The 21,317-nt window shown below is 36.3% G+C and overlaps 1 protein-coding gene across 1 annotated transcript in view; it reads right to left on the bottom strand.

Moving 5' to 3' along the window:
• The window catches only part of JCHAIN (joining chain of multimeric IgA and IgM), a 49,761-nt gene continuing 28,444 nt past the window's right edge, over positions 1 to 21,317 (bottom strand). The window contains exons 2-5 of the mRNA XM_008993213.5: positions 11,030 to 11,117; positions 6,762 to 6,885; positions 1,872 to 1,952; positions 1 to 1,202 (exon numbers count right to left, since the gene is read on the bottom strand). Of these exons, the coding sequence (XP_008991461.1) occupies positions 992 to 1,202; positions 1,872 to 1,952; positions 6,762 to 6,885; positions 11,030 to 11,093 (480 nt within the window). The 5' untranslated portion in view covers positions 11,094 to 11,117 and the 3' untranslated portion in view covers positions 1 to 991. The remainder of the gene's footprint in view (positions 1,203 to 1,871; positions 1,953 to 6,761; positions 6,886 to 11,029; positions 11,118 to 21,317) is intronic.

Genomic DNA, 21,317 nt, shown 5'->3' with positions numbered 1-21,317 from the left:
TTTATCAGGATGGATTTTGCCCTTTTATTTAATTATGAGTATAAAATGACAAAGCCACCTCAAATATGTACATGTATGAGTTCAGCAATTAATGCATCGTTACATCATACTTACAAACTGTTCATCAATAATGAGTTAACTTACATGCAAGAAGGTTAACATGGGCAAAGCAAACTTTTTCCACAAATTATTTCACACAGGTATATGCTTATGAATCTATTTAATTGTTCAGACTGTGCTAGAGAATACATACCATGAAATACATATATTTCATAAAGCTCAGGTACAAAACAGATGGTTTCAAATGGGAATTTCTTACACTAACCTGATTATGAAAAAAAGAAAAATCTGTATCATCTGCTTCCAAGTCTGTTATGTCCAAATATATTTTTCAATATACATTTAATTATTTAGCTCATTAGTTCTATAAATATTTGATATTTCAACTTAAATTATTTTTGTAAATATTTCTAGAACATATTTTCCAATTATTATTTTTCTAATGAGGACATAAAATTGACCTATGTTTACACATATATGTTCTCTACACAGTGAAACTTTTTTTAAAGAGAATAGTGAAGAAAATGCAGAAGCTCTGGCTCTCCAAGGCCAAAAAAAAGGCAGGTGGGGGGAGAATATGAGAAACATTTTATTATACCTCCTGATTTTCACTCCTTGAGTTTTATTTTCTCCTTTTGTTTATTTGTTTAATGCTAGAAACCATATTCTTAATGGAGCATACCTCTTCAGGTGAGCATGATAATTGACAGATATTAATATTTAGATTATGAACATATAATTAAGAAGTGATTATCTAATAAAGATAACAATGTGACTATTTTAATTATTTTGGTGGCAGGGAGTTGGTTTTACATGATTATCAAAAAAAACGCTTAGGTTTTAAATTCATTAGTAATAAATATGCTAACTTTCTGAATTAAAATGGAGAGCCTCTCAAGAAAAAGAGCTATGCAGTCAGCAGTGACTTAAATCAGTCAGGATAGCAGGAATCCGGGGTTAAGGCTGATTCCACCATTTTGGTCTCACCACCAAATACAAGTGGGACCACAGCTGTGTAGCACTTGTTTCTGTCATAAGTGTAGCAGGTCTCTGTAGCACTGTCTTCATCACAGATATTGCTCTGGGTAGCAGTAACTATCTGATTATCCAGCTCCACTTCTGTAGGATCACATTTTTTACAGCTGAAAAGCAAATACATGTATTAGACGATCTCCTCAAATGCTGTCTCAAAATCTGACTACACATTTCAATCCAAAATCAATTAGGTCTTGCAGCTCTGACATGACAGCAAAGGATGACTCCTCTCAGACATAAGCAGCTCCACCATACAGAATAGCTTATGAGATTTTCCAATATTTAATATATAAATATTAGTTGAAAGTAAGAAATATAATTAATGATATGATAATATGATTGTTTTCTGTACACCATACAGCAATTTCTACTGTGTTAGGCTTATTCCCAACTGCATACCTGTTTAAACAAGTTATTTATAGTGACAAGAAAGGAATTTTTTTTTTATTGCTGTTGGAGTCTTCATTTCCAAAGAAACATCTGCTTGTTTATAAGATCAAATCCACATATTGAACTATTAAGAGAAATTGGCCCTTCTATAAATGGCAATAATTTCTTCTTTAGAAAAAATATATAGCAAATTTTTATCTGTGACAAAGTTTTTTGAATTTATGATACCCAATAATTAACATAGGAATTAATGTATTTAAAAGTTCAGATTATATTTGTAAATGTTTATACTCCAACATATTTTCAAAAACATTCTTACTACCAAGGTTAACTAAAAGCTATTAACTTACACATCTACATTACTATGGAAAAAACATATATCTTACAGGTCAGACAAATGGTACACAAATTTGGTTCTCAGTGGTGAAGTGGGATCAGAGATATTCTCCCTGTTGTTCAGAGGAACACTAGAAGAAAAGAAAGAAAACAAAGTAAAATAATGAAATGCAGATATTGTTATTTTTGGTAATAGGCATACTGCCACTATCTCATCAGAACAGTAGTTACTGTATTTCGTACTCTATAATCACTCTAGAGTAATACCATTACTCAGTTTTTTATAGTGACTTGCTATATTTTAAACATTTCTCATTCAAAATAAACCTCACAGCAACTCCACTGTCAACTATCTTTACTGATTTGGCATTTTTTTCTTTCCCTTTAAAACTTTTCCTTTGCTTTTCCTCTAAAACTCACATTTTACCTCTGTAATAATTATATTGATGTTATTCCCATCCTTCAACAAACTTCTTCCTCTGTGGTCTCATTAATACTCCTACATATTTATTTCGTGTGTGTGTGTGTGTGTGTGTGTGTGTGTGTATGCCATATCATAGTTGCTCTACAGAGTAGTTACTTGCCTGGACTATATAAGTTCCTTGAGGCAAAAACATTTATGTATTCCCAGTCCCTAGCTGGGTATGTGGCATATGGAGTATGTTCAATATTTGTGAAATGGACAGACAGATATTGTTATCCAGATTTTAGAGGAGAGGAAATCATAAATAGGAGAGGTTACTGATCCACCCAAGTTCACACAACAACTAAGTAGCAAAGCTGGAACTTTTTCATGGTGATGTCCCATGAAAAATTAGATAATCATTGTCAACAAATTCTGGTGATTTCATTAACTTTTAAATTTTTTCAACTAACTCATCATTCCTTCTCATATGCACCCCTCCCTACCAAAATAAACAACAAAAAACTTGTGTTTTCTAACTCAGTATTTAGCAATACCATCCACATAGGTATCCAAGCCAAAAACCTGATTATCATACCTGAATCCTCCCTTCTGTCACATATCTAATCAATCTCACAGTCCGGTTTTCTAATTATTTTCATGTGTGAAATCCAGACACTTACCTCTCCTCTCATTATTATTGCCTTAATTCAGGATACCTCCAGTCTCTCCTAGATTGTAACAATGTCTTCCTTTTGTCTTGACCCCTTCAAACCATTGGCCACATTATTGCCAAAACGTCCTTCCTAAAATGCAAGCTTAATTTCCTTCTCTGCTTAAAACCTCTAGTGTCTTTGGGAGGCTGAGGCGGGTGGATCACAAGGTCAAGAGCTCAGAGCTCGAGACCATCCTGGTCAACACGGTGAAACCCCGTCTGTACTAAAAATATTAAAAAAAAAATTAGCTGGGCATGGTGGCGCGCGTCTGTAATCCCAGCTACTCGGGAGGCTGAGGCAGGAGAATTGCCTGAACCCAGGAGGCGGAGGTTGCGGTGAGCCGAGATCGCGCCATTGCACTCCAGCCTGGGTAACAAGAGCAAAAACTCCGTCTCAAAAAAAAACCTCTAGTGTCTCTTCGCAGAAGACAGGGTATCCTCAAAACAGCATAGAAGGCCCTTCCTAATATGCCCCTAAGTCTCCAGCTTCATCTCTCACGTTACCCTCCACAATACATGTCAGCTATAAACAACTGCAATTCCACAAATGTACTATGCTTTTCTCATCTCCAATCTTAACAATAACAGTTCTAACATATAATACTACTTACAGTGTGCCTGGTACTATGCTAAGCATATTATATAATGATCTCATATAATCCTCACAGCAATCCTGTTTCATTTTCTTGGAATGATCTGTCCCACTCATTAATTATTTCACTCCCCACACACATTAACCCAGCAAACTCCCATTCAGCTAACAGCCATCGTCCATCCTGCCACTTATTCCAAACACCCTTTCCTGCTTCCCACTGCTACCCTTCTCCTCTCCTTGAGGATTAGACTGGGTGACCCTCCTCAGTGCTCCTATAACAACCCTTGCCCATTCCTATCATAGCACTTACAATACAGAATTCTAATTGCCTTCTTCATTGTTTAAGGTTTCCTGTTAGACTGTAAATCCTCTTAAGAAATGGGCCGGGCACAGTGGCTCATGCCTATAATCCCAGCACTTTGGGAGGCCGAGGCGGGTGGATCATGAGGTCAAGAGATCAAGACCATTCTGGTCAACATGGTGAAACCCCGTCTCTACTAAAAATACAAAAATCAGCTGGGCATGGTGGTGCATGCCTGTAATCCCAGCTACTCAGGAAGCTGCGGCAGGAGAATTGCTTGAACCCAGGAGGCAGAGGTTGCAGTGAGCCAAGATCACGCCATTGCACTCCAGCCTGGGTAACGAGAGCGAAACTCTGTCTCAAAAAAAAAAAAGAAAGAAAAAGAAATGGACTGTATTTTAAATAAACTGTTTTATCCCCACCACCAACCCTTAATATTTGGCAGTTATTAAATACACATTTGTTGAATTAATGCATAAATCTATTCTTAATAAGACTGTAAAGACTAGTAATATCAGAATGGCTTTACATAATGAGAGCAACAAGGGAATAAACATTTTTGAGAGGCTATTATAAGCCAAACACTGTTTTTTTATGAATTATCATATTTAATTCTCACAACCCTATAAAGTATATGTGTACATATTCATACATACATAATTATTCCTTTTTTAAGGTTTAGGAAAAAGGCTTAGTTAAGTAACTTGCCTAATGTCACATCATTTTATTAAGTAATGGAGTTGGGAATAATACCATAATGGCAGGCCGGGCATGATGGCTCATGCCAGTAATCCCAGCGCTTAAGGAGGCCAAAGCAGGTGGATCACTTGAGGTCAGGAGTTCAAAACCAGCCTGGCCAACATGATGAAACCCTGCCTGTACTAAAAATACAAAAATTAGCCGGGCATGGTGATGCCCACCTGTAGTCCAGCTACCCGAGAGGCAGGAGAATTGCGTGAACCCAGGAGGCAGAGGTGGCAGTGAGCCAAGATTATGCCACTGCACTCCAGACTGGGCAACAGAGTGAGACTTTGTCTCAAAAAAAAAAAAAAAAAGGAAAAGAAAAAATACCATAATGGCATAGCAATGGTAATATACTTTCAGAACTCAGAACAGGAAACATCAACACATCAGGCAAAGTGTCATAAAGTAACTGAATTATCTGATTTCAGTAAATAATATAATATAAAAAGACTCATTTCATAAAATAAAAAGATGAATTAGAGGATCTTGGAGAGTCATTTTTTAAAATCTCTCCATGGCTTAAGTGCCAATGTCATGTATACCATTCTTTCCAATTACCCACTAGTTCAGCTGTTCCATCCCTAACACGAAGCTATGTGGGCAGAATCTGAGTGGTCAAAGAAAACCTGCTAGAGGAAGTGATGGCTGAACTAAGACATGCAGGTTGAGAAGGAGTTAATTAGCCTAAGAGGAGTGGAACAGGGTTCTTCAAACAGAGGAACTAGCAGGTGTAAAAGGAGAAAAGCACTGTGAATGTGGGGAAATAGAGACACTACAGTAGTGCTGAATTTTTAAACATAAAGTAAAAGAAAAGGCAATGAATGATCTTGAGAGTTATGGTAAGCTTTGTAGGTCAGGCCAAGGCATTTGTAATATATCCTAAGATCAATGGGGAAACCATCACAAGGGTTTTAAGCAGGATGGTGACAATAACTGGGATACAGATTAGGTGAATAATAATAGTAAATATTTTAATATATCCCAGAAGTATATAAGCTCTAAAAGGAATAGATATTCTCAATTTTTACAATAATGCTATTGGTTAAGCATGATTTTTTTCCTTATTTAAAGATGAAAAAGTTGAAGTTCAAAGTAGATAAGTAACTTGCATAGAACACACAGCTATTAAATGGCCCAGCCAGAAATCTTTAAAAATTTTTCAACAACATTTTTAAATATACCATACTTTTCCCATTGATTGAATGGGATTGAATGCTGTGTTCTCTTTCTATAGGAGATTTGATTGGGAGAAAACTATTAGGTAGGAGTGGTTTACAAGGAAAGCTTATAACTGATTGGATCCAATAGAAATCTAATTTCTCAAACAGTATCAGCATTCTTGCTATTGAAAAAGAGCTATATAGTATATAAGTCTATGCTGTGTGTGAAATGAAATGAATATCTGAAATCCAATCTAAAAGTGAGGTTGAATCAAATTAATGAATGTGATTCGTTTGCCTTATCTTGATGCAGACATCTGATTACAGTGTAAAAGACTCAGTCATCTATATATGGTACAAAATAAAGCTTGAGTGCTATCTGAAGTTTCAGTTTGAACTGCTCAAGGGCAACTGAAAGTTCTGATTCAAACTGAAATAATTTGGCCAGGCATGGTGGCTCAGACCTGTAATCCTAGCACTCTGGAAGGCCAAGGCAGGAAGACAGCTTGAGCTCACAAGTTCAAGAGCAGCCTGGACAACATAGTGAGACTCTGTCTCTAGAGAAAAATAAAAAATTATCCAGGTGTGGCGGTGCACACCTATAGTCCCATCTACTCAGGAGGATTGCTTGAGCCTGGGAGTTTGAGGGTGCGGTAAGCAGTGATCTTGCCACTGCACTCCAGCCTAGGTAACAGAGTGAGACCCTGTCTCAAAAACAAGCAAACAGAAATAAATAAATAGAAATAACTCCATATAAACAGTGCATGTTGATGACTAGATTAGAACCTTTGTTTATAATTTGTATAGCCCACTGATTTTAGATTGCCTGTAATTTTTCATTCTTGCCCCTAATTTCAATAAAATTGCCTCAAGCTCATTCACAAGATTCAATTCTTTACTCATGTAAAGTGCCACACAGCAAAAAGGGGAGTAAAGACACAGGTATTCCATTCAAATGGCTTAGTATCAGAAAGTATCTCTGCTTAGAACAGGAAAAAAAGAATATATGGAATGCCACATACATAATTCGGATGTTTCTCTCCACAATGTCCTCATTAGGATCGTTGGAAGAACGGATGATCCTGGAAGTAATCCGGGCACACTTACATTTGTTGTCAACAAGAACAATCCTTTCATCTTCTTGGGCTTGAAAAGTTAAACATATTAAAAAGAAAGGAAAACAAAAGTCAATTTATGTATTTTGTATTGAGTTATTTTATCTTTCTTGCCTGCAGAAAAATAGTTTTATTGTTGGTTTGTCTGAGCTTTCTCCATTTATTCTCTAAGCAGGATCTCACATCGTAGTGAAGGGAATCCAAATGTACTCTAAAAGGAATTTCACTTTTTTCTTGAACCACTCTATGGAAATCTGGGCTGAAAAAATTCTGATTTTCATCTAATGCTTCTGAAAGAGGCACAGTTCTCTGAATGATGTAGCCTTGGGAAAACCAGTGTCAAATGCCAATGTGAGACAGAAAACAAAAATCTAGATTGGATTTCTCTCAGACCAAAGCAATTCATTCAAATGTGAACCAAAAAAATAGCACCAAACTTTACAAACCCAATTTAAAATGTCACAACCTTCCTGTCTCATTTGTACTTAAAATTTTTTTGCATAAATTTTATTATAGTTAAGAAAAGGCATGTTTTCCTCCAAGATAACCTTATTTTGTAAGAGTTTTAAATATTTTCTACCCCAGCTTTCCTGATTATCTGCGTTTTCATAATAACAATCAGATTATCATGATGCATGATTCAATCAAAAAATAAGGGCTATATTTCTTACAAGAATTATTTTAAAAGATAGAGTCTATATAGACATAAAGTGCTATAAATTTGCAAACACAATTTAGAAATATTGTGAGGTATAAACTCAATTAAATATACAGAAAAAAATGAATTTTAAAAATAAATAAATAAAAGAAAAAATGAAAAAAGAATTAATACACATATGACCATTAAAGCCTTAACTTTCAATGTCAACATTTATTGTCAAATATGAATATTAGACAAAGAGGTCTGATAAGTTCTTTATTTAGTTGTTATTTTGAGATAGTGTCTCACTCTGTCACCCAGGCTGGAGTACAATGATACAATCTTGGTTCACTGCAACCTCTGCCTCCCTGGTTCAAGCACCTTTCCTGCCTCACCTCCCCAAGTAGCTGGGATTATGGGCGCTCGCCACTACACCCAGCTAATTTTTTTTATTTTTTTATTTTTAGTAGAGATAGGGTTTCACCATGTTGGCCAGGCTGGTCTTGAACGCCTGACCTCAAGTGATCTGCCTGCCTCAGCCTCCCAAAGTGCTGGGATTACAGAGCCACCACACCCAGCCTTGATAACTATTGCACGGAATAAACAAAGGTAATTTTGTATCACCTGGATTTGGATAAATTAACAGATTTTACTTTTATTTTTGAGACAGTTTCACTCTTGTTGCCAAGGCTGGAGTGCAATGGCACGATCTCGGCTCACTGCAACCTCCGCCTCCCAGGTTCAAGAGATTTTCCTGCCTCAGCCTCTCAATTAGCTGGTATAGGCATGTGCAACCACTCCTGGCTAATTTTTGTCTTTTTAGTAGAGACAGGGTTTCACCATGTCTCTACTGATCTCAAACTCCTGACCTCAGGTGATCCACCTGCCTCAGCCTCCCAAAGTGTTGGGTGTGAGCCACCATGCCCAGCCAATTACCAGATTTTAAAAATTCAATAATAGCTTTACTTAAGTAATACTATTAAATAAGAATGCTAATTAAACAATAACAATGATATTAAATATTTTTTATTCCTATAATTTTAGCTAACTGACCTTGAACAATTCCTCTCATTAAGCCTCAACTAATATATATAAATAAATAAATAAATAAATAAAACAGATTTGGTACACAAATGCAAGTTATAAAGTTTAAATGATCAGCATAGTTATCATTTTAACTGGAAATGTATTTCTGAGATGATTCCCAGAGCAGAGAGGACCTAATGTAGTATTTCAGCCTTAATAATAAGAGCCATTACAAAAACATTTTAAGACCATTGTTATTGTACTTGTAATTGTTTGAAGTAATTTATAATGTATTATTATACCATTATTCATAAGTTCTTAATGAATCTTCTGACACAAGTCTGTGTAACATTGGAAAGAAACATTATGGAGTCAATTCAAGGTAATGAAATATCTCATTAACATCTGAAAGAGGTAAAATGACTTAAATGATGTCCTCTTTCCTACTTGTGTATCCATAACTCTTAAATGTTTTTTTCTCAATGAAATATAAATGAGCACATAATGTCTGACCAAAAATATAGATTACTGAGGAATAAATGACTTGACTATTAAGTCTTAAATGGAAAAATGTCTATATTCTATTATGACATATAATTCTTTCCTTACCAGAATCCTGGGAAGTTAATGTATTAAAATATTAGGCAGCCTAATATCTATCAGAAATACATAGCTGTCAGAAAAGGTACAAATACTTTCAATTCACCAAGACTTAGAGTGTAACATTTGCTCTCACCAACAGGCAGTATTTTCTCCTAACAAGCCTGTTTTTAAGGACTGTGCCTTACTTTATTCCAAGAGCATCTGATACACGGTAGCTGTTCAATAAATATTTGTTAAATTTAATTTAATTCAGTTCAAACAAATAAGAAAATAGATTTAATGACATATGGTAGATATGACCATAATGAGTTTACTAAAAAGTATTTAATTGCCTTACACAAGGCAGAATAGGACAGTGAGTGCAGGCTATAGGATCAGATTGCCTGGGATCTACCTACTCGCTTGCTTGCTGTATGACTTTAGCAAGTTATTTCACCTCTGTTAAGTCGCAACTGACTCAACTGTATGTCAGAAATAATAATAGTATCCAGCCTCAGGTGGTTACTGAGAGAATTAAATGGAATATTATATGTAAAGGAATTAGCATAATACCTAGAATATCATATTCAGTAAGTGATAGCTATTTTATATACAGATGGTCCCCAACTTACATGGTTCTACTTACAATTTTTCTACTTTATGATGCTGCAAAAGTAACAAGCATTCAGTATGCTCCTCATCTACAATGGGGCTACTTCCCTACAAAGTCACTGTAAGTTGAAAGTATGACATTTTCAACTTTCAGCTTTACAGGGTTTACAGGGAAGTAGCCCCATCATATATATTACATATTTTTAGATGTTTATATATACTTATATTGTACATGCCTTACTACTAATATTTTATATTTTAAATCATTAGAAAGTTATTCTTAATGGTAAGTTAGTATAAAATGACTATTCTTAATTACATTTCTGTCATTCTTTGTCTTGAAATAAGAACCATAGACTCAGTGTTAGGAACGAACCAGAAAAATTATTAATGTGACCTTCTCAATGAAAATTATGTAATACTGTACCTCTAAATTCAGAATGTATTCCACTTTCTGAAGTTGTTTGAAAGATCAATAGGCCGGGTGCGGTGGCTCACACCTGTAACCCCAGCACTTTGGGAGGCCAAGGCAGGCGGATCACAAGGTCAGGAGATCAAGACCATCCTGGCCAACATGGTGAAACCCTGTCTCTACTAAAAATAAAAAAATTTAAAAAATAGCTGGGTGGGGTGGTGTGCGCCTGTAATCCCAGCTACTCGGGAGGCTGAGGCAGGAGAATCACTTGAACACGGGAGGTGGAAATTGCAGTGAGCTGAGATTGTGCCACTGCACTTCAGCCTGGCAACCGATGGAGACTCTGCCTCAAAAAATAAAAATAAAAATAATAAATAATAAAAGAAAGATCAATAAATTAAAAACAAAAGTTCAGTCATCAAGTTATAGGCAACCCGTATAACATAAAACATTGTTAAAGGATCATCATAAATCTGTGGGCTCAGATTCAGGAAAGCTGTTAAAACCAATACCAGCCTCTTTGGAGAAATAAAATCCCAATGCATTCCATGTTTGTTCTTACAGTAATTATTATTTCATTTCTCCAGAATGTTAATTTAAGAGACTCAAGGGAAGGATTCTTGATTTTTAAGATTCAATACGGACATTCACATAAGTAGGACTATCTGTAGTTAGCTAATTTCTTATTCTCTAGGTTGTAGCAAACAACTAATAAAAGAGAAAAAAGAATAAAGTGTCTTATCTGTGTAAAGACAACTTCCATAGAAAGATAAAAGCATGTTAGGAAAAAGTGGCTGGCTAGCTGGCCAACCAAAGCATAGACATAAATGTTTACAACTGAAAACAGATCTGTCCTATATTTTTCCTTTTATCTGGATTCATTTTCTAAATATGACATACCTTTCACATGACCAGCCGTAACAAAAATGGCCAGGACTCCCCAGAAGAGCAAATGGTTCTTCATCTTGACTTCACTTCTTTTGAGAAACTGCAGCAAAAGTCAGAGTTAAGGTGTATGATCTATAAGGAGTGTGCAAATGATGGTGCTTCTGTTTTCTTAAAATAACACTCCAGGCAGCTAACAAACTAAAAACAATCACACCTGCGGTTAAAGGCTGAAGTTTAAATGCTGAACTGGAAAAATGTGTGACTCACATTTAAGTATTTTCTTGCAAAGCATCCCAAGAAAAGAAAAACATCATTTGATGCAGTCATTTTTCTTTTGCATCTACCCCATATAAATGTTTAAATCAGAAGACTAATAATAATTTCAAGTCAGGATTCCATTAAGAATGTTGAAATAGGGATTTTCCATTTTATTACCGAGATATATTCATATTAGTCTTCAAATCAGATATCTGACATTTGTCCTGCCTAGAATAATAAATGTAGGAAAGAGAAGGAGGAGGGATGAACGAAGGAAAGGAGAGACAAATGAAAGTCCTTTAAGGTCCCAACTGTATCTCATGTTAATTTTTCATACTAGTCCCTAATTAACCAAACTACTGGACTTAAATATATATTTCACAAAATACACATTTTGTGTATATTTTGATTACTTTCAGTTATCTTATAAATTCAAATATAGAATTGGAATTAGCTGGTAGATACTTGGTTGGGCAAAGTGGTTCATGCCTATATTCCGGCCGGGCACGGTGGCTCACGGTTGTAATCTCAGCAATTTGGGAGGCCTAGGCAGGTGGATCACTTGAAGTCAGGAATTCAAGACCAGCCTGACCAACATGGTGAAACCCTGTCTCTACTAAAAATACAAAAATGAGCTGGATGTGGTGGTGAGCGCCTGTAATCCCAGCTACTTAGGAGGCTGGGTCCTCCACTTGATTCTCTACTTGAGAATTGCTTGAACCTGGGAGGCAGAGGTTGCAGTGTGCCATGATGGCGCCACTGCACTCCAGCCTATCTCAAAACAAAACAAAACAAAAAAGGCCGGCACAGTGGCTCACACCTGTAATCCCAGCGCACTTTGAGGGGCCAACACAGGTGGATCACGAGGTCAGGAGTTCCAGATCAGCCTGGCCAAGATGGTGAAACCTCATTTTTCCTAAAAACTACAAAAATAGCCAGGCATCTTGGCAGGCGCCTGTAATCTCAGCTACTCAGGAGGCTGAGGCAGGAGAATCGCTTGAACCCGGGTGGCAGAGGTTGCAGTGAGCCAAGATCGTGCCACTGAACTCCAGCCTGGGCAACAGAATGAGACTCAGAAAAAGCTGGTAGATTGGTAGATACTAGATAAATAAGTTGCCATATTTCAATTTGATAGCATTAAGGCCGACCTTGTGTCTAGTTATACCTTTTAGAATTGTAAAGCCGTAAGATGATTTTTATTTGAGATGCCTCAACAGAAAACTGAATCACTGCAGTATTTTGTGTAAATTCTTTTTCACTTAATGTCTTTTTGTTTGTTTGTTTTTGAGATGGAATTTCACTCTTATTGCCCAGGCTGGAGTGCAATGGTGCAATCTTGGCTCATTGTAACCTCTACCTCCCAGGTTCAAGTAATTCTCCTGCCTCAGCCTCCCAAGTAGCTGGGATTGCAGGCATGCACCACAACACCCAGCTAATTTTATACTTTTAGTAGAGATGAGGTTTCTCCATGTTAGTCAGGCTGGTTTCAAACTCCCAACCTCAGGTGATCCGCCTGCCTCAGCCTCCCAAAGTGCTGAGATTACAGGTGTGAGCCACCATGCTCAGCCTAATGTCATTCTTTTTTAACTGAGCTTTTGGACAGAGCACCACCCACACTCCCACTCCAACGTACTAGAATTTCCTGTCTCTTAAGCAAGGTTGGTTCCAAGAATGTGTTGGTTACACAAATGCATCAAATCTGTGTTACTTTTAGTTCTCAGTTCTAATTTTTGAAGGGACTTCTACAATTTTAACAGGTAATTAGGAGTACTTCATGATCATAAATAAGGCAAACAGACTTCATAGCTAGAAGTAGGAAATGACAAGATGAAACGGACATTAAAGGGTAGCACATGATTGCACTTCTTCAAAGCATATGTTCTGAAAGTCTGCAAGAACAAAGTGCCAGGCACTATCACATGCAATATTATTATACTGTCAAAGTTTATTCTTATTTTAATTTCTACTATCAGTAGGACTTAGCAACTACTTGAGTTCAGGGAAAATATACTAGCATGGCATGAACAGTTTTACCTATTAAGAAAAGAAACAGACCTGAAAGCACGTTATTTTAGTTTGTGGTCAGAATGCCAAAACAAATGACCACTCTAAAAGGTCCTCACCCCTAACTGAAGTTTCTAAATAACTGACTTATTCAATCACAAAAAAAAGTAATTAAGAGCTGAATACCTTTTTAATTCTTGAAAAATAAACTCAAGGCTAGACTGTCTTCCCAAAGCAAGTTGGACAAATCCTTGGAAACAAATTAAAATTTCCCCCAAAGCTGCTTTTTTATAACAGCAAAGATTATTAAACTTAAAATTACTACCTAAAGAAAACTCTATATTTGATATTTTCACTTTACCAATCCTGCATTTTTATATTTTGATTATGTAAACTATAAATCTCAAATAAATTAATAAAAATAAGGTGTGCACATTTGCCATTAAAAGAGAATTACCTATGCTGGCAACTTAGGATCTGGACTGGTGTTTTGCCTCATGTGCTCTAGGGATCATCTGACTAGAACCTCCTGTAGTGCTGGCTAAAATATGGATTTATGGGCTACATGCAGAATTTCTGGAGATGTACCCTTGGAATACATATTTTCTTTCTTTCTTTCTTTCTTTCTTTCTTTCTTTCTTTCTTTCTTTCTTTCTTTCTTTCTTTTCTTTCTTTCTTTCTTTTTGAGATGGAGTCTCGCTCTGTCACCTAGGCTGGAGTGCAGTGGTGCCATCTCAGCTCACTGCAACCTTCACCTCCCAGGTTCATGCCACCATGCTCAGCTAATTTTTGTATTTTTAGTGGAGACGGGGTTTCACCATATTGGCCAGGCTGGTCTCGAACTCCTGACCTCATGATCCACCTGCCTCTCGCTTACAAGCGTGAGCCACTGCGCCCAGCCGGAATATATATTTTCAAAAAGCATCCCAGTTCATTCTGATGTACACTGAAGGTTGAAAATAGACAAAAAGCCTGGCCTGGAGTTGGAGGTAAGGGGGTGCAACATTAGCTATTTATGGAAGAACGGAAGTTTAATAAAGGTAACTTTTAAATATATAGGCATACTAAAAAGTCAACTAAGGTTTGTGTTGGCTTATAATTCTTTGCTATAGGTGAACTGTTGTATATTCTTTTTAGCATTAACCTGCTATATACACATAGAAGTTCCAGTTTAATTTTTAAACCATTTTTTTCCAGTTTTAGTTATGTTTTTGCCACTAAAAAATGTAAAATGTGAATAGTATAACCATTTACATGTGTGTTAAGTGATTGAGAACTTAGCCATGTGCTCAAAATCCTAAGCCAAAAAAAAAAGGCTTATTTTTCTACATTCATGTTTAAGATTTGTGTAGTAAGATGTTCAGTGATAGACTCAGCTGGATAAAAGAGATCTTAAAGGTAATTTAGTCTCACCTTCATGACTCTCTCTCAAATTTATTTTTCAGTATTCTATTTAACTGAGTCCAGCATTTGTTTGAAAATCATCTGAAATAACTGGATGCTTCACTCCCTGTGGACACAACTTAGTATATTTTGGGATACTCAAATCGTAACAAGACTTTATTCTTAAGGGACACAGAGAATATATCTCAGTTTTCCTCCTGTCTCACTGGTGACTCCTTCTGGGTCTCTTGCTAAATTTTTCTCTGAATATTGAGGGCATCAAGCCTTAATCCTCATCTTTTCTATTCTCTTAGACTCTACCTAATTAATTTTACCTTATCCCATGCCTTCAAACATAGGGCACACTGAGGACTCTCAAATGTATAACTTTAACTTTGACCTTGCCCATTGATCTCCGAATGCCTATGTCCAACTTTTTATTTTATATCTCCATGTAGCTATCTAAATGAGCATCTAAAACTTCACTAGGTAAAATGGTACTCTTGATGACCAATCCACCCTCACACTCACATACCAATCTCTTTTTGTCTCAAGTTTACCCCCATCTCAGTAAATGGCACGTCTGTCAGTTACTCAAGCCAAAATCCTCTTCTTCAGTTCCTTTATTTTCCTCTCCCTCACATCCAATTTACCAGCATGACCTATCAGCTTTCTCTCCAAAATATATCCCACATTCATCTGATTCTCTTCATTTTCACTACCAACCTAGTCCAAGCCTCCATCCTCTTTCCTGGACTACCACAATAGCTTCTATAATAAAAGGTAACTTTCCTTTCCCTCAGCATTGGTGACTAAGGCACACAGATCATAAACAAGAATGACTAAGTACCACAAATCTAAAGCAAGCCAAATACTTCCTCCAAGGTTTAAGAGGCAACAAAGCCAGACACAGTGGTGCATGCCTGTAGTCCCAGCTACTCAGGAGGCTGAAGCAGGAGTATCGCTTGAGGCCAGGAATTCAAGGCCAGGCTAAGGAAGACAGCAGGAGTTTTGTTTTTTTGTTGTTGTTGTTGTTGTTGTTGTTGTTTTGTTTTTGAGACGGAGTTTCGCTCTTGTTACCCAGGCTGGAGTGCAATGGCACAATCTCGGCTCACCGCAACCTCTGCCTCCTGGGTTCAGGCAATTCTCCTGCCTCAGCCTCCTGAGTAGCTGGGATTACAGGCACGCGCCCATGCCCAGCTAATTTTTGTATTACATGTATTACAACCATGCCCAGCTAATTTTTGTATTTTTTAGTAGAGACGGGGTTTTACCATGTTGACCAGGATAGTCTCAATCTCTTGACCTCGTGATCCACCCGCCTCGGCCTCCCAAAGTGCTGGGATTACAGGCTTGAGCCACCGCGTCCGGCCAGGAGTTTTCAATGTATAACTATTATGTAACCCATAAACATGTTTTCTAAAAAGAGGCAACAGAACTCAATTTACTTCCATCAACCAGCACTCTACCATTTCCATATACTCCCATCTCCGGTTTTTAGAAGACTAGGGAGGGAAGAGGGGGGATGTCATAACACCAGCTGTCACCTTGTTGAAATCACAGTATTTGTAATAAGAGACTCTCACACACATATCCCACCTTGCTTCACCCTTGGGAGAGTAAAGGTGGGGCACCTTCCTCTATTCAAGTGGGGAGAGTTTCAAGAAAATCACTCAAAGAGATCAGGGACCCTGAAAGAAAGGGAAATTGAGAAGCAATATAGCATAGTTAAAAGGAAGAGTTCTGAGCCTGACTGATTGGGTTTGTCTTCCAATTCCACCCCTCTCTAACTGGGTAACACTGGACAAACCTTGAACAAATCACTTAATCTCACTTAAGTTCCTCTATCTGTAAAAGGGGAAAAATAATATATGCCTCATAGGATTGTTGTCAGGGTTAATATGCATTACATCTGTTACACCATATGAAGAAGTTAGATCATGGCACACAACAAGTGTTATATAAGTACTAGTTACTTATTATTATTATCATCTTTATCATCATTATGTCTTAACTCCTGATGGAGTTAGAGAAAATGCAGCTACCAACTGCAATGAAGCTTGGGGAAAGCATTCCTGGGAGAACTTAACATGTCCCCTTGGGTTGTGGATATGCAGGAACATCAAAAATAATACATGATCATGCTACATAAAGTATAAAGGAAAGTATCCAAAGTTTCCCACTTAGGATGGGTGAGGAAGGAGGACACCTGGAAGAAATGTTCGCTTTACTTGCAATAGCCTAAAATTGGAAGCAGTCTAAATGTCCAAAAACAAATTGGATAAACAAATTGTGGTATATCCATTACTCAGTAATAAAAATGAATAAACTACTGATAGACACAATATGGATGAATTCTCAAAATAATTATTCTCATGGAAAGAAGCCAGATAAAAATTTTTTAAAGAAAGTATACAATATATGATTCCATATTTGGATATATGTATATGTATATTTTTTCTAGAAAATTCAAGCAAATGCATAGTGACAGCAGATCAGTGATTATCTGGGAAGGTGGGGACACAGAGAGAAGGAAAAGTGGGACTATGAAAGTGCATAAGGAATCTTTTGAATATGAATGTGTTCATTATCTTTGTGGTGAAAATGAATTCACAGGCCTACCACATATGTCAAAATTGATCAAATTGTACAGTTCAAATGTGTGCAGTGCACTGTAATGTCAGTTACATCTCAGAAAACTATTAAAAAGTTTACATCTTCGCAATTTAGTTTTTTAAGTATGATGTTAGGTTTTTCTTGGATGCCCTTATCAAGTTGAGGAAGTTCCCTTCTCTTCCTGGTTTGCCGTGAGTGTTTATCAGAAATGAATATTGAATTTTTTTCAAATACTTTTTTTCTATTGAGATAACCATATGGTTTTCCTTTTTTTGTTTGTTAATGTGGTGAATTACATTTACTTTTAAATATTAAACTAACCTCGCATTCCTAGAATAAACCCCACTTAGTTATGATATAATATCCTTTTCATAAATTGTTGAATTTGATTTACAAAAATTTTGCTTAGAATTTCTGCTTTTACATTCATGAGGGCTAACTGGCTCAAAATATTCTTTTTTTGTAATGTCTTTGCATGTAATGTCCTTGTTACCACAATAACGCAGTCCTGAAAAGATGAGTTTAGAACTATTTCCTCCTTTCCAATTTTCTGGAGGAGTTTGTATAGAATTAGTATTATTTTTCCTTAAATGTTTGGCAGAATTCCTCCAGTGAACCATGGCCTGGGAACTCTCTCCAAGGCAACAGGCTGGGACAATGGTAGCAGTCTCCTGATTTTTTTTTCAGTCTCTCAGAAATCGCTGTCCTGCATTGCCTAATGTCTTGAAAAATTGTTTCTTAAATTTTGTCAGTTTTTTCTAGTTGGTTCAAATGGCAGGGAAAATCTGTTCACTGTTATTCCATCTTGTTTAGTGTTGGAGACTTGAATTAAGAATGAGTTTCAGATACAAATTTTTAGACTGAACTAGACTTTTTAAAAATGAGCTTTACTTTTTATAGCAGTTTTAGGATCACAGCAAATAAACTAGATTTATAATAATCAAAAAGTATTTTTAAATTATGGAATCTTCTTAAAACCTTGTCAAAAAGGCAAAGAAAAATTCATTTATAGTAAATGAAAGGCAATAATTGGAGGATAATATGGTTTCATGTTATAACTCATTAAACTGTTCACTGTTCAAACTCTTCTCTAGTCTTAACTGCCACAATTCATTGTCCATTTACCATGAAAAGTGATCTTTTCAAAAGGTAAATCAGATCATACCTGATTAAAAACCCTCCAGTGGCTTCTCATTACACTTAGAATAAATTCAGAGTCATTAGCCTACCTGATTTCCTACAACTCCCCCTTCCACTCATCACTCTCCAGCTACTCTGCTCAAGGCTTTCGTATTGTCTTAGTCCCTCTATGGACTGCAACACTTTCCATAGCCTTGCATGGCTGGCCCCTTATCATCAAGTCTCAACTCCATTTTCATTGCCTCTGAGAGAACTCTTCTGGCTGAGAATCATCCTAACCAATCGCCAATCACCATCATATTACCCTATTCTATTTTCTTCACAGTATTTATTATTGTTTGAAATTCTTTAGTTTACTTAGACATGTCTTCATACTTTAGTCTCCTCTTCATTAGAATAAAAGCTCCTTAAGAGTGGTATTGTCTTGTTGCTCACTCCTATTTGCAAGAACAAGTGCAGGATTGCCTCACGTATATTGACTGAATGAAAGATGAATGGAGAACATTTTTACAAGAAGTTGAAAACTGCCTCTAAGTTTACGTCTTCTAACAACATTAGTCTATTTTGTGGATAGGCTCCATATTATCAATGTCCTATTTAAAGAGTAGTATCTAGACACATATTCAATAGTCAAATGTTATCTGGCCAGTACAAATAATAGCAGAAATTAACATTTTTCAATAAATGCCACTTAAGGTGATAATATCTTTATTGGTAGCTATATTATACTATTGGCTTCAATTAAAGTGTACCATCTCATTTTTTAAAAATAAGTGTTTCTATAAAGTAACGAATTTCCCATATTTAATGTTTAAACAAGTTAGGTTTGGGCATGATATTTGGCACTGGTCCCTAAGTTTTATCTTGCTAATCACAGACCAACATGAAAACGTTTTAGATTCTTTTTTAATCCAGATTCAGAAACCTAGCACATTAGTTATTTCTCTGAGCTCTACAGTATCTGCAAACTTGACACATGTCATCAGATCCTTATTGAAGTCATTAAGAAAAATGTTTCATGGGATAGTACTTAAGATAGACTTTTGCAGCATACATCTAAAGTCCTTGCTCTATTAACACCAGTCCATTAATAAGCACATTTTGGGTACAGTAGTTCAGCTCAAGTTAACTCAAGCATCCGTACTATCACACAGACTCAAAGTCTTGGTTCCATCCATAAGGTAACATAAATACTTATCATAAAAGACCAATCTCTCCTTTATTCTCTATTTTTAATATCATCTCATTTCTCCTCTTGAAAGCCTTCCCTAGTATAAAAGGAGTCCTGATAGCAGCCTGGCATTTTGCCACTTAAACTCTTAAAAGGAATGACGATGTTTTTTAATAGCCTTCTTGGCCTTAAATCTGAGATGCAGCTGAAATCTCGTGGTTTTCCTTTTAATGGATTAATTTCTACATTTAGTGTAATAATTCACATTTCCCATTTGTCCTTTATCTTTATATGAAAAACAAATTTTACTAACAAACAGTATTGCTCAATTGGCTCTAAAAATCGGGAGGGAAAATATGAAGTCTACATGAAACCTTGAATTAAATGTCAATCTGTAAATTCCAAGTAACCCAAAAATCTTTTAGATTGAGAAATAACTTATTAGCATTTCCAAATATGCTAGAAAAAAGAAATCTTTTTTTTTTGCATGTGTAATACCCTAAATATATTTGACAGAATCTTTAGTGTTATCAATCCTGGATATCCTTAAAAAGTATCTACTTTCATCTCCTTAGCACTCTTATGAGTAGATTCCAGAATCTATTTATTTCAGAGGATATACAAAGAAATAATTGTAAAAGAAAACTGTAAAATGTATACATGAGATAAGCATTTTGTATCTGAAAAATTTACAAAGTCTATTACAGAGGAATTCCATGTGTATTTTTACAACCCCAGGCACACATAAAAACCCCAGAAACCTAGAATTAAATGACATACTTGAAAGGAATATGGAGAGGAAATCGAGATATTTATTTCCCTAAAATATAGCTTCTAAAATATTAAAGGGTCATCAAAACACAGCCTTTAAATCTACTCCATATATACCATCTCTCTAACTTCTATACTTTTGAGACACTAGACAATACAAAAGTAACTTTTGAATCAACCCAGAGAAATAAGATGAGGGAAGATTCTGTCCTCACTGGAGGAAAGATCTGCTGCCAAGAGAAGCTAACAGCAAAAACCATCTCCAAGAGAAGTGAAACAAGACAAAGCTTTCAACATGGAAAATTCATTCTATGTATGTGTATGTATGTGTATCATGAATATATAACTGCTATTAATACTACAAAACTAAAATTCCCCCAATATCCCAGAATTTCGCAAATCATTCATGTGTAAAATTATTAACAAATGATAAAGAGGTGTGTGTGTGTGTGTGTGTGTGTGTGTGTGTGTCTGTGTGTGTGTTTTGAGAATGAGTCTCATTCTGTCACCCAGTCTGGGGTGCAGTGGCACAACCTTGGCTCACTGCAACCTCTGCCTCCCAGGTTCAAGCAATTCTTGTGCCTCAGCCCCACCAAGTAGCTGGGACTACAGACATGCACCACCACACCTGGCTAATTTTTGTATTTTCAGTAGAGTAGCCAACTTTCCCCATGTTGGCTAGGCTGATCTTGAATTCCTGACCTCAAGTGATCCTCTGGACTCAGCCTCCCAAAGTGCTGGGACTATAGGTGAGAGCCATTGTGCCCAGCCTGGTTACTATGACAAAACGGAGCTAAAGCCCTTGATTGGACAATCTGTTGTCCTACCAAGATCCTTGGTGGGTTACTCTGAACTTCCTAAAACTACTGTAGGGCACTCTCTGTCCAAATCCACAAAAGCAGACATGACTTACCCAGAATCATTATCAATAAAAGTTTTTAAATAAGTTTAATAATA

Source organism: Callithrix jacchus, chromosome 3 (genome assembly GCF_049354715.1).
Source record: "Callithrix jacchus isolate 240 chromosome 3, calJac240_pri, whole genome shotgun sequence".
Taxonomy (NCBI): domain Eukaryota; kingdom Metazoa; phylum Chordata; class Mammalia; order Primates; family Cebidae; genus Callithrix; species Callithrix jacchus.
The sequence above is the reverse complement of the archived record's forward strand: the minus strand, read 5'-3'. Positions and strand labels throughout refer to the sequence as shown.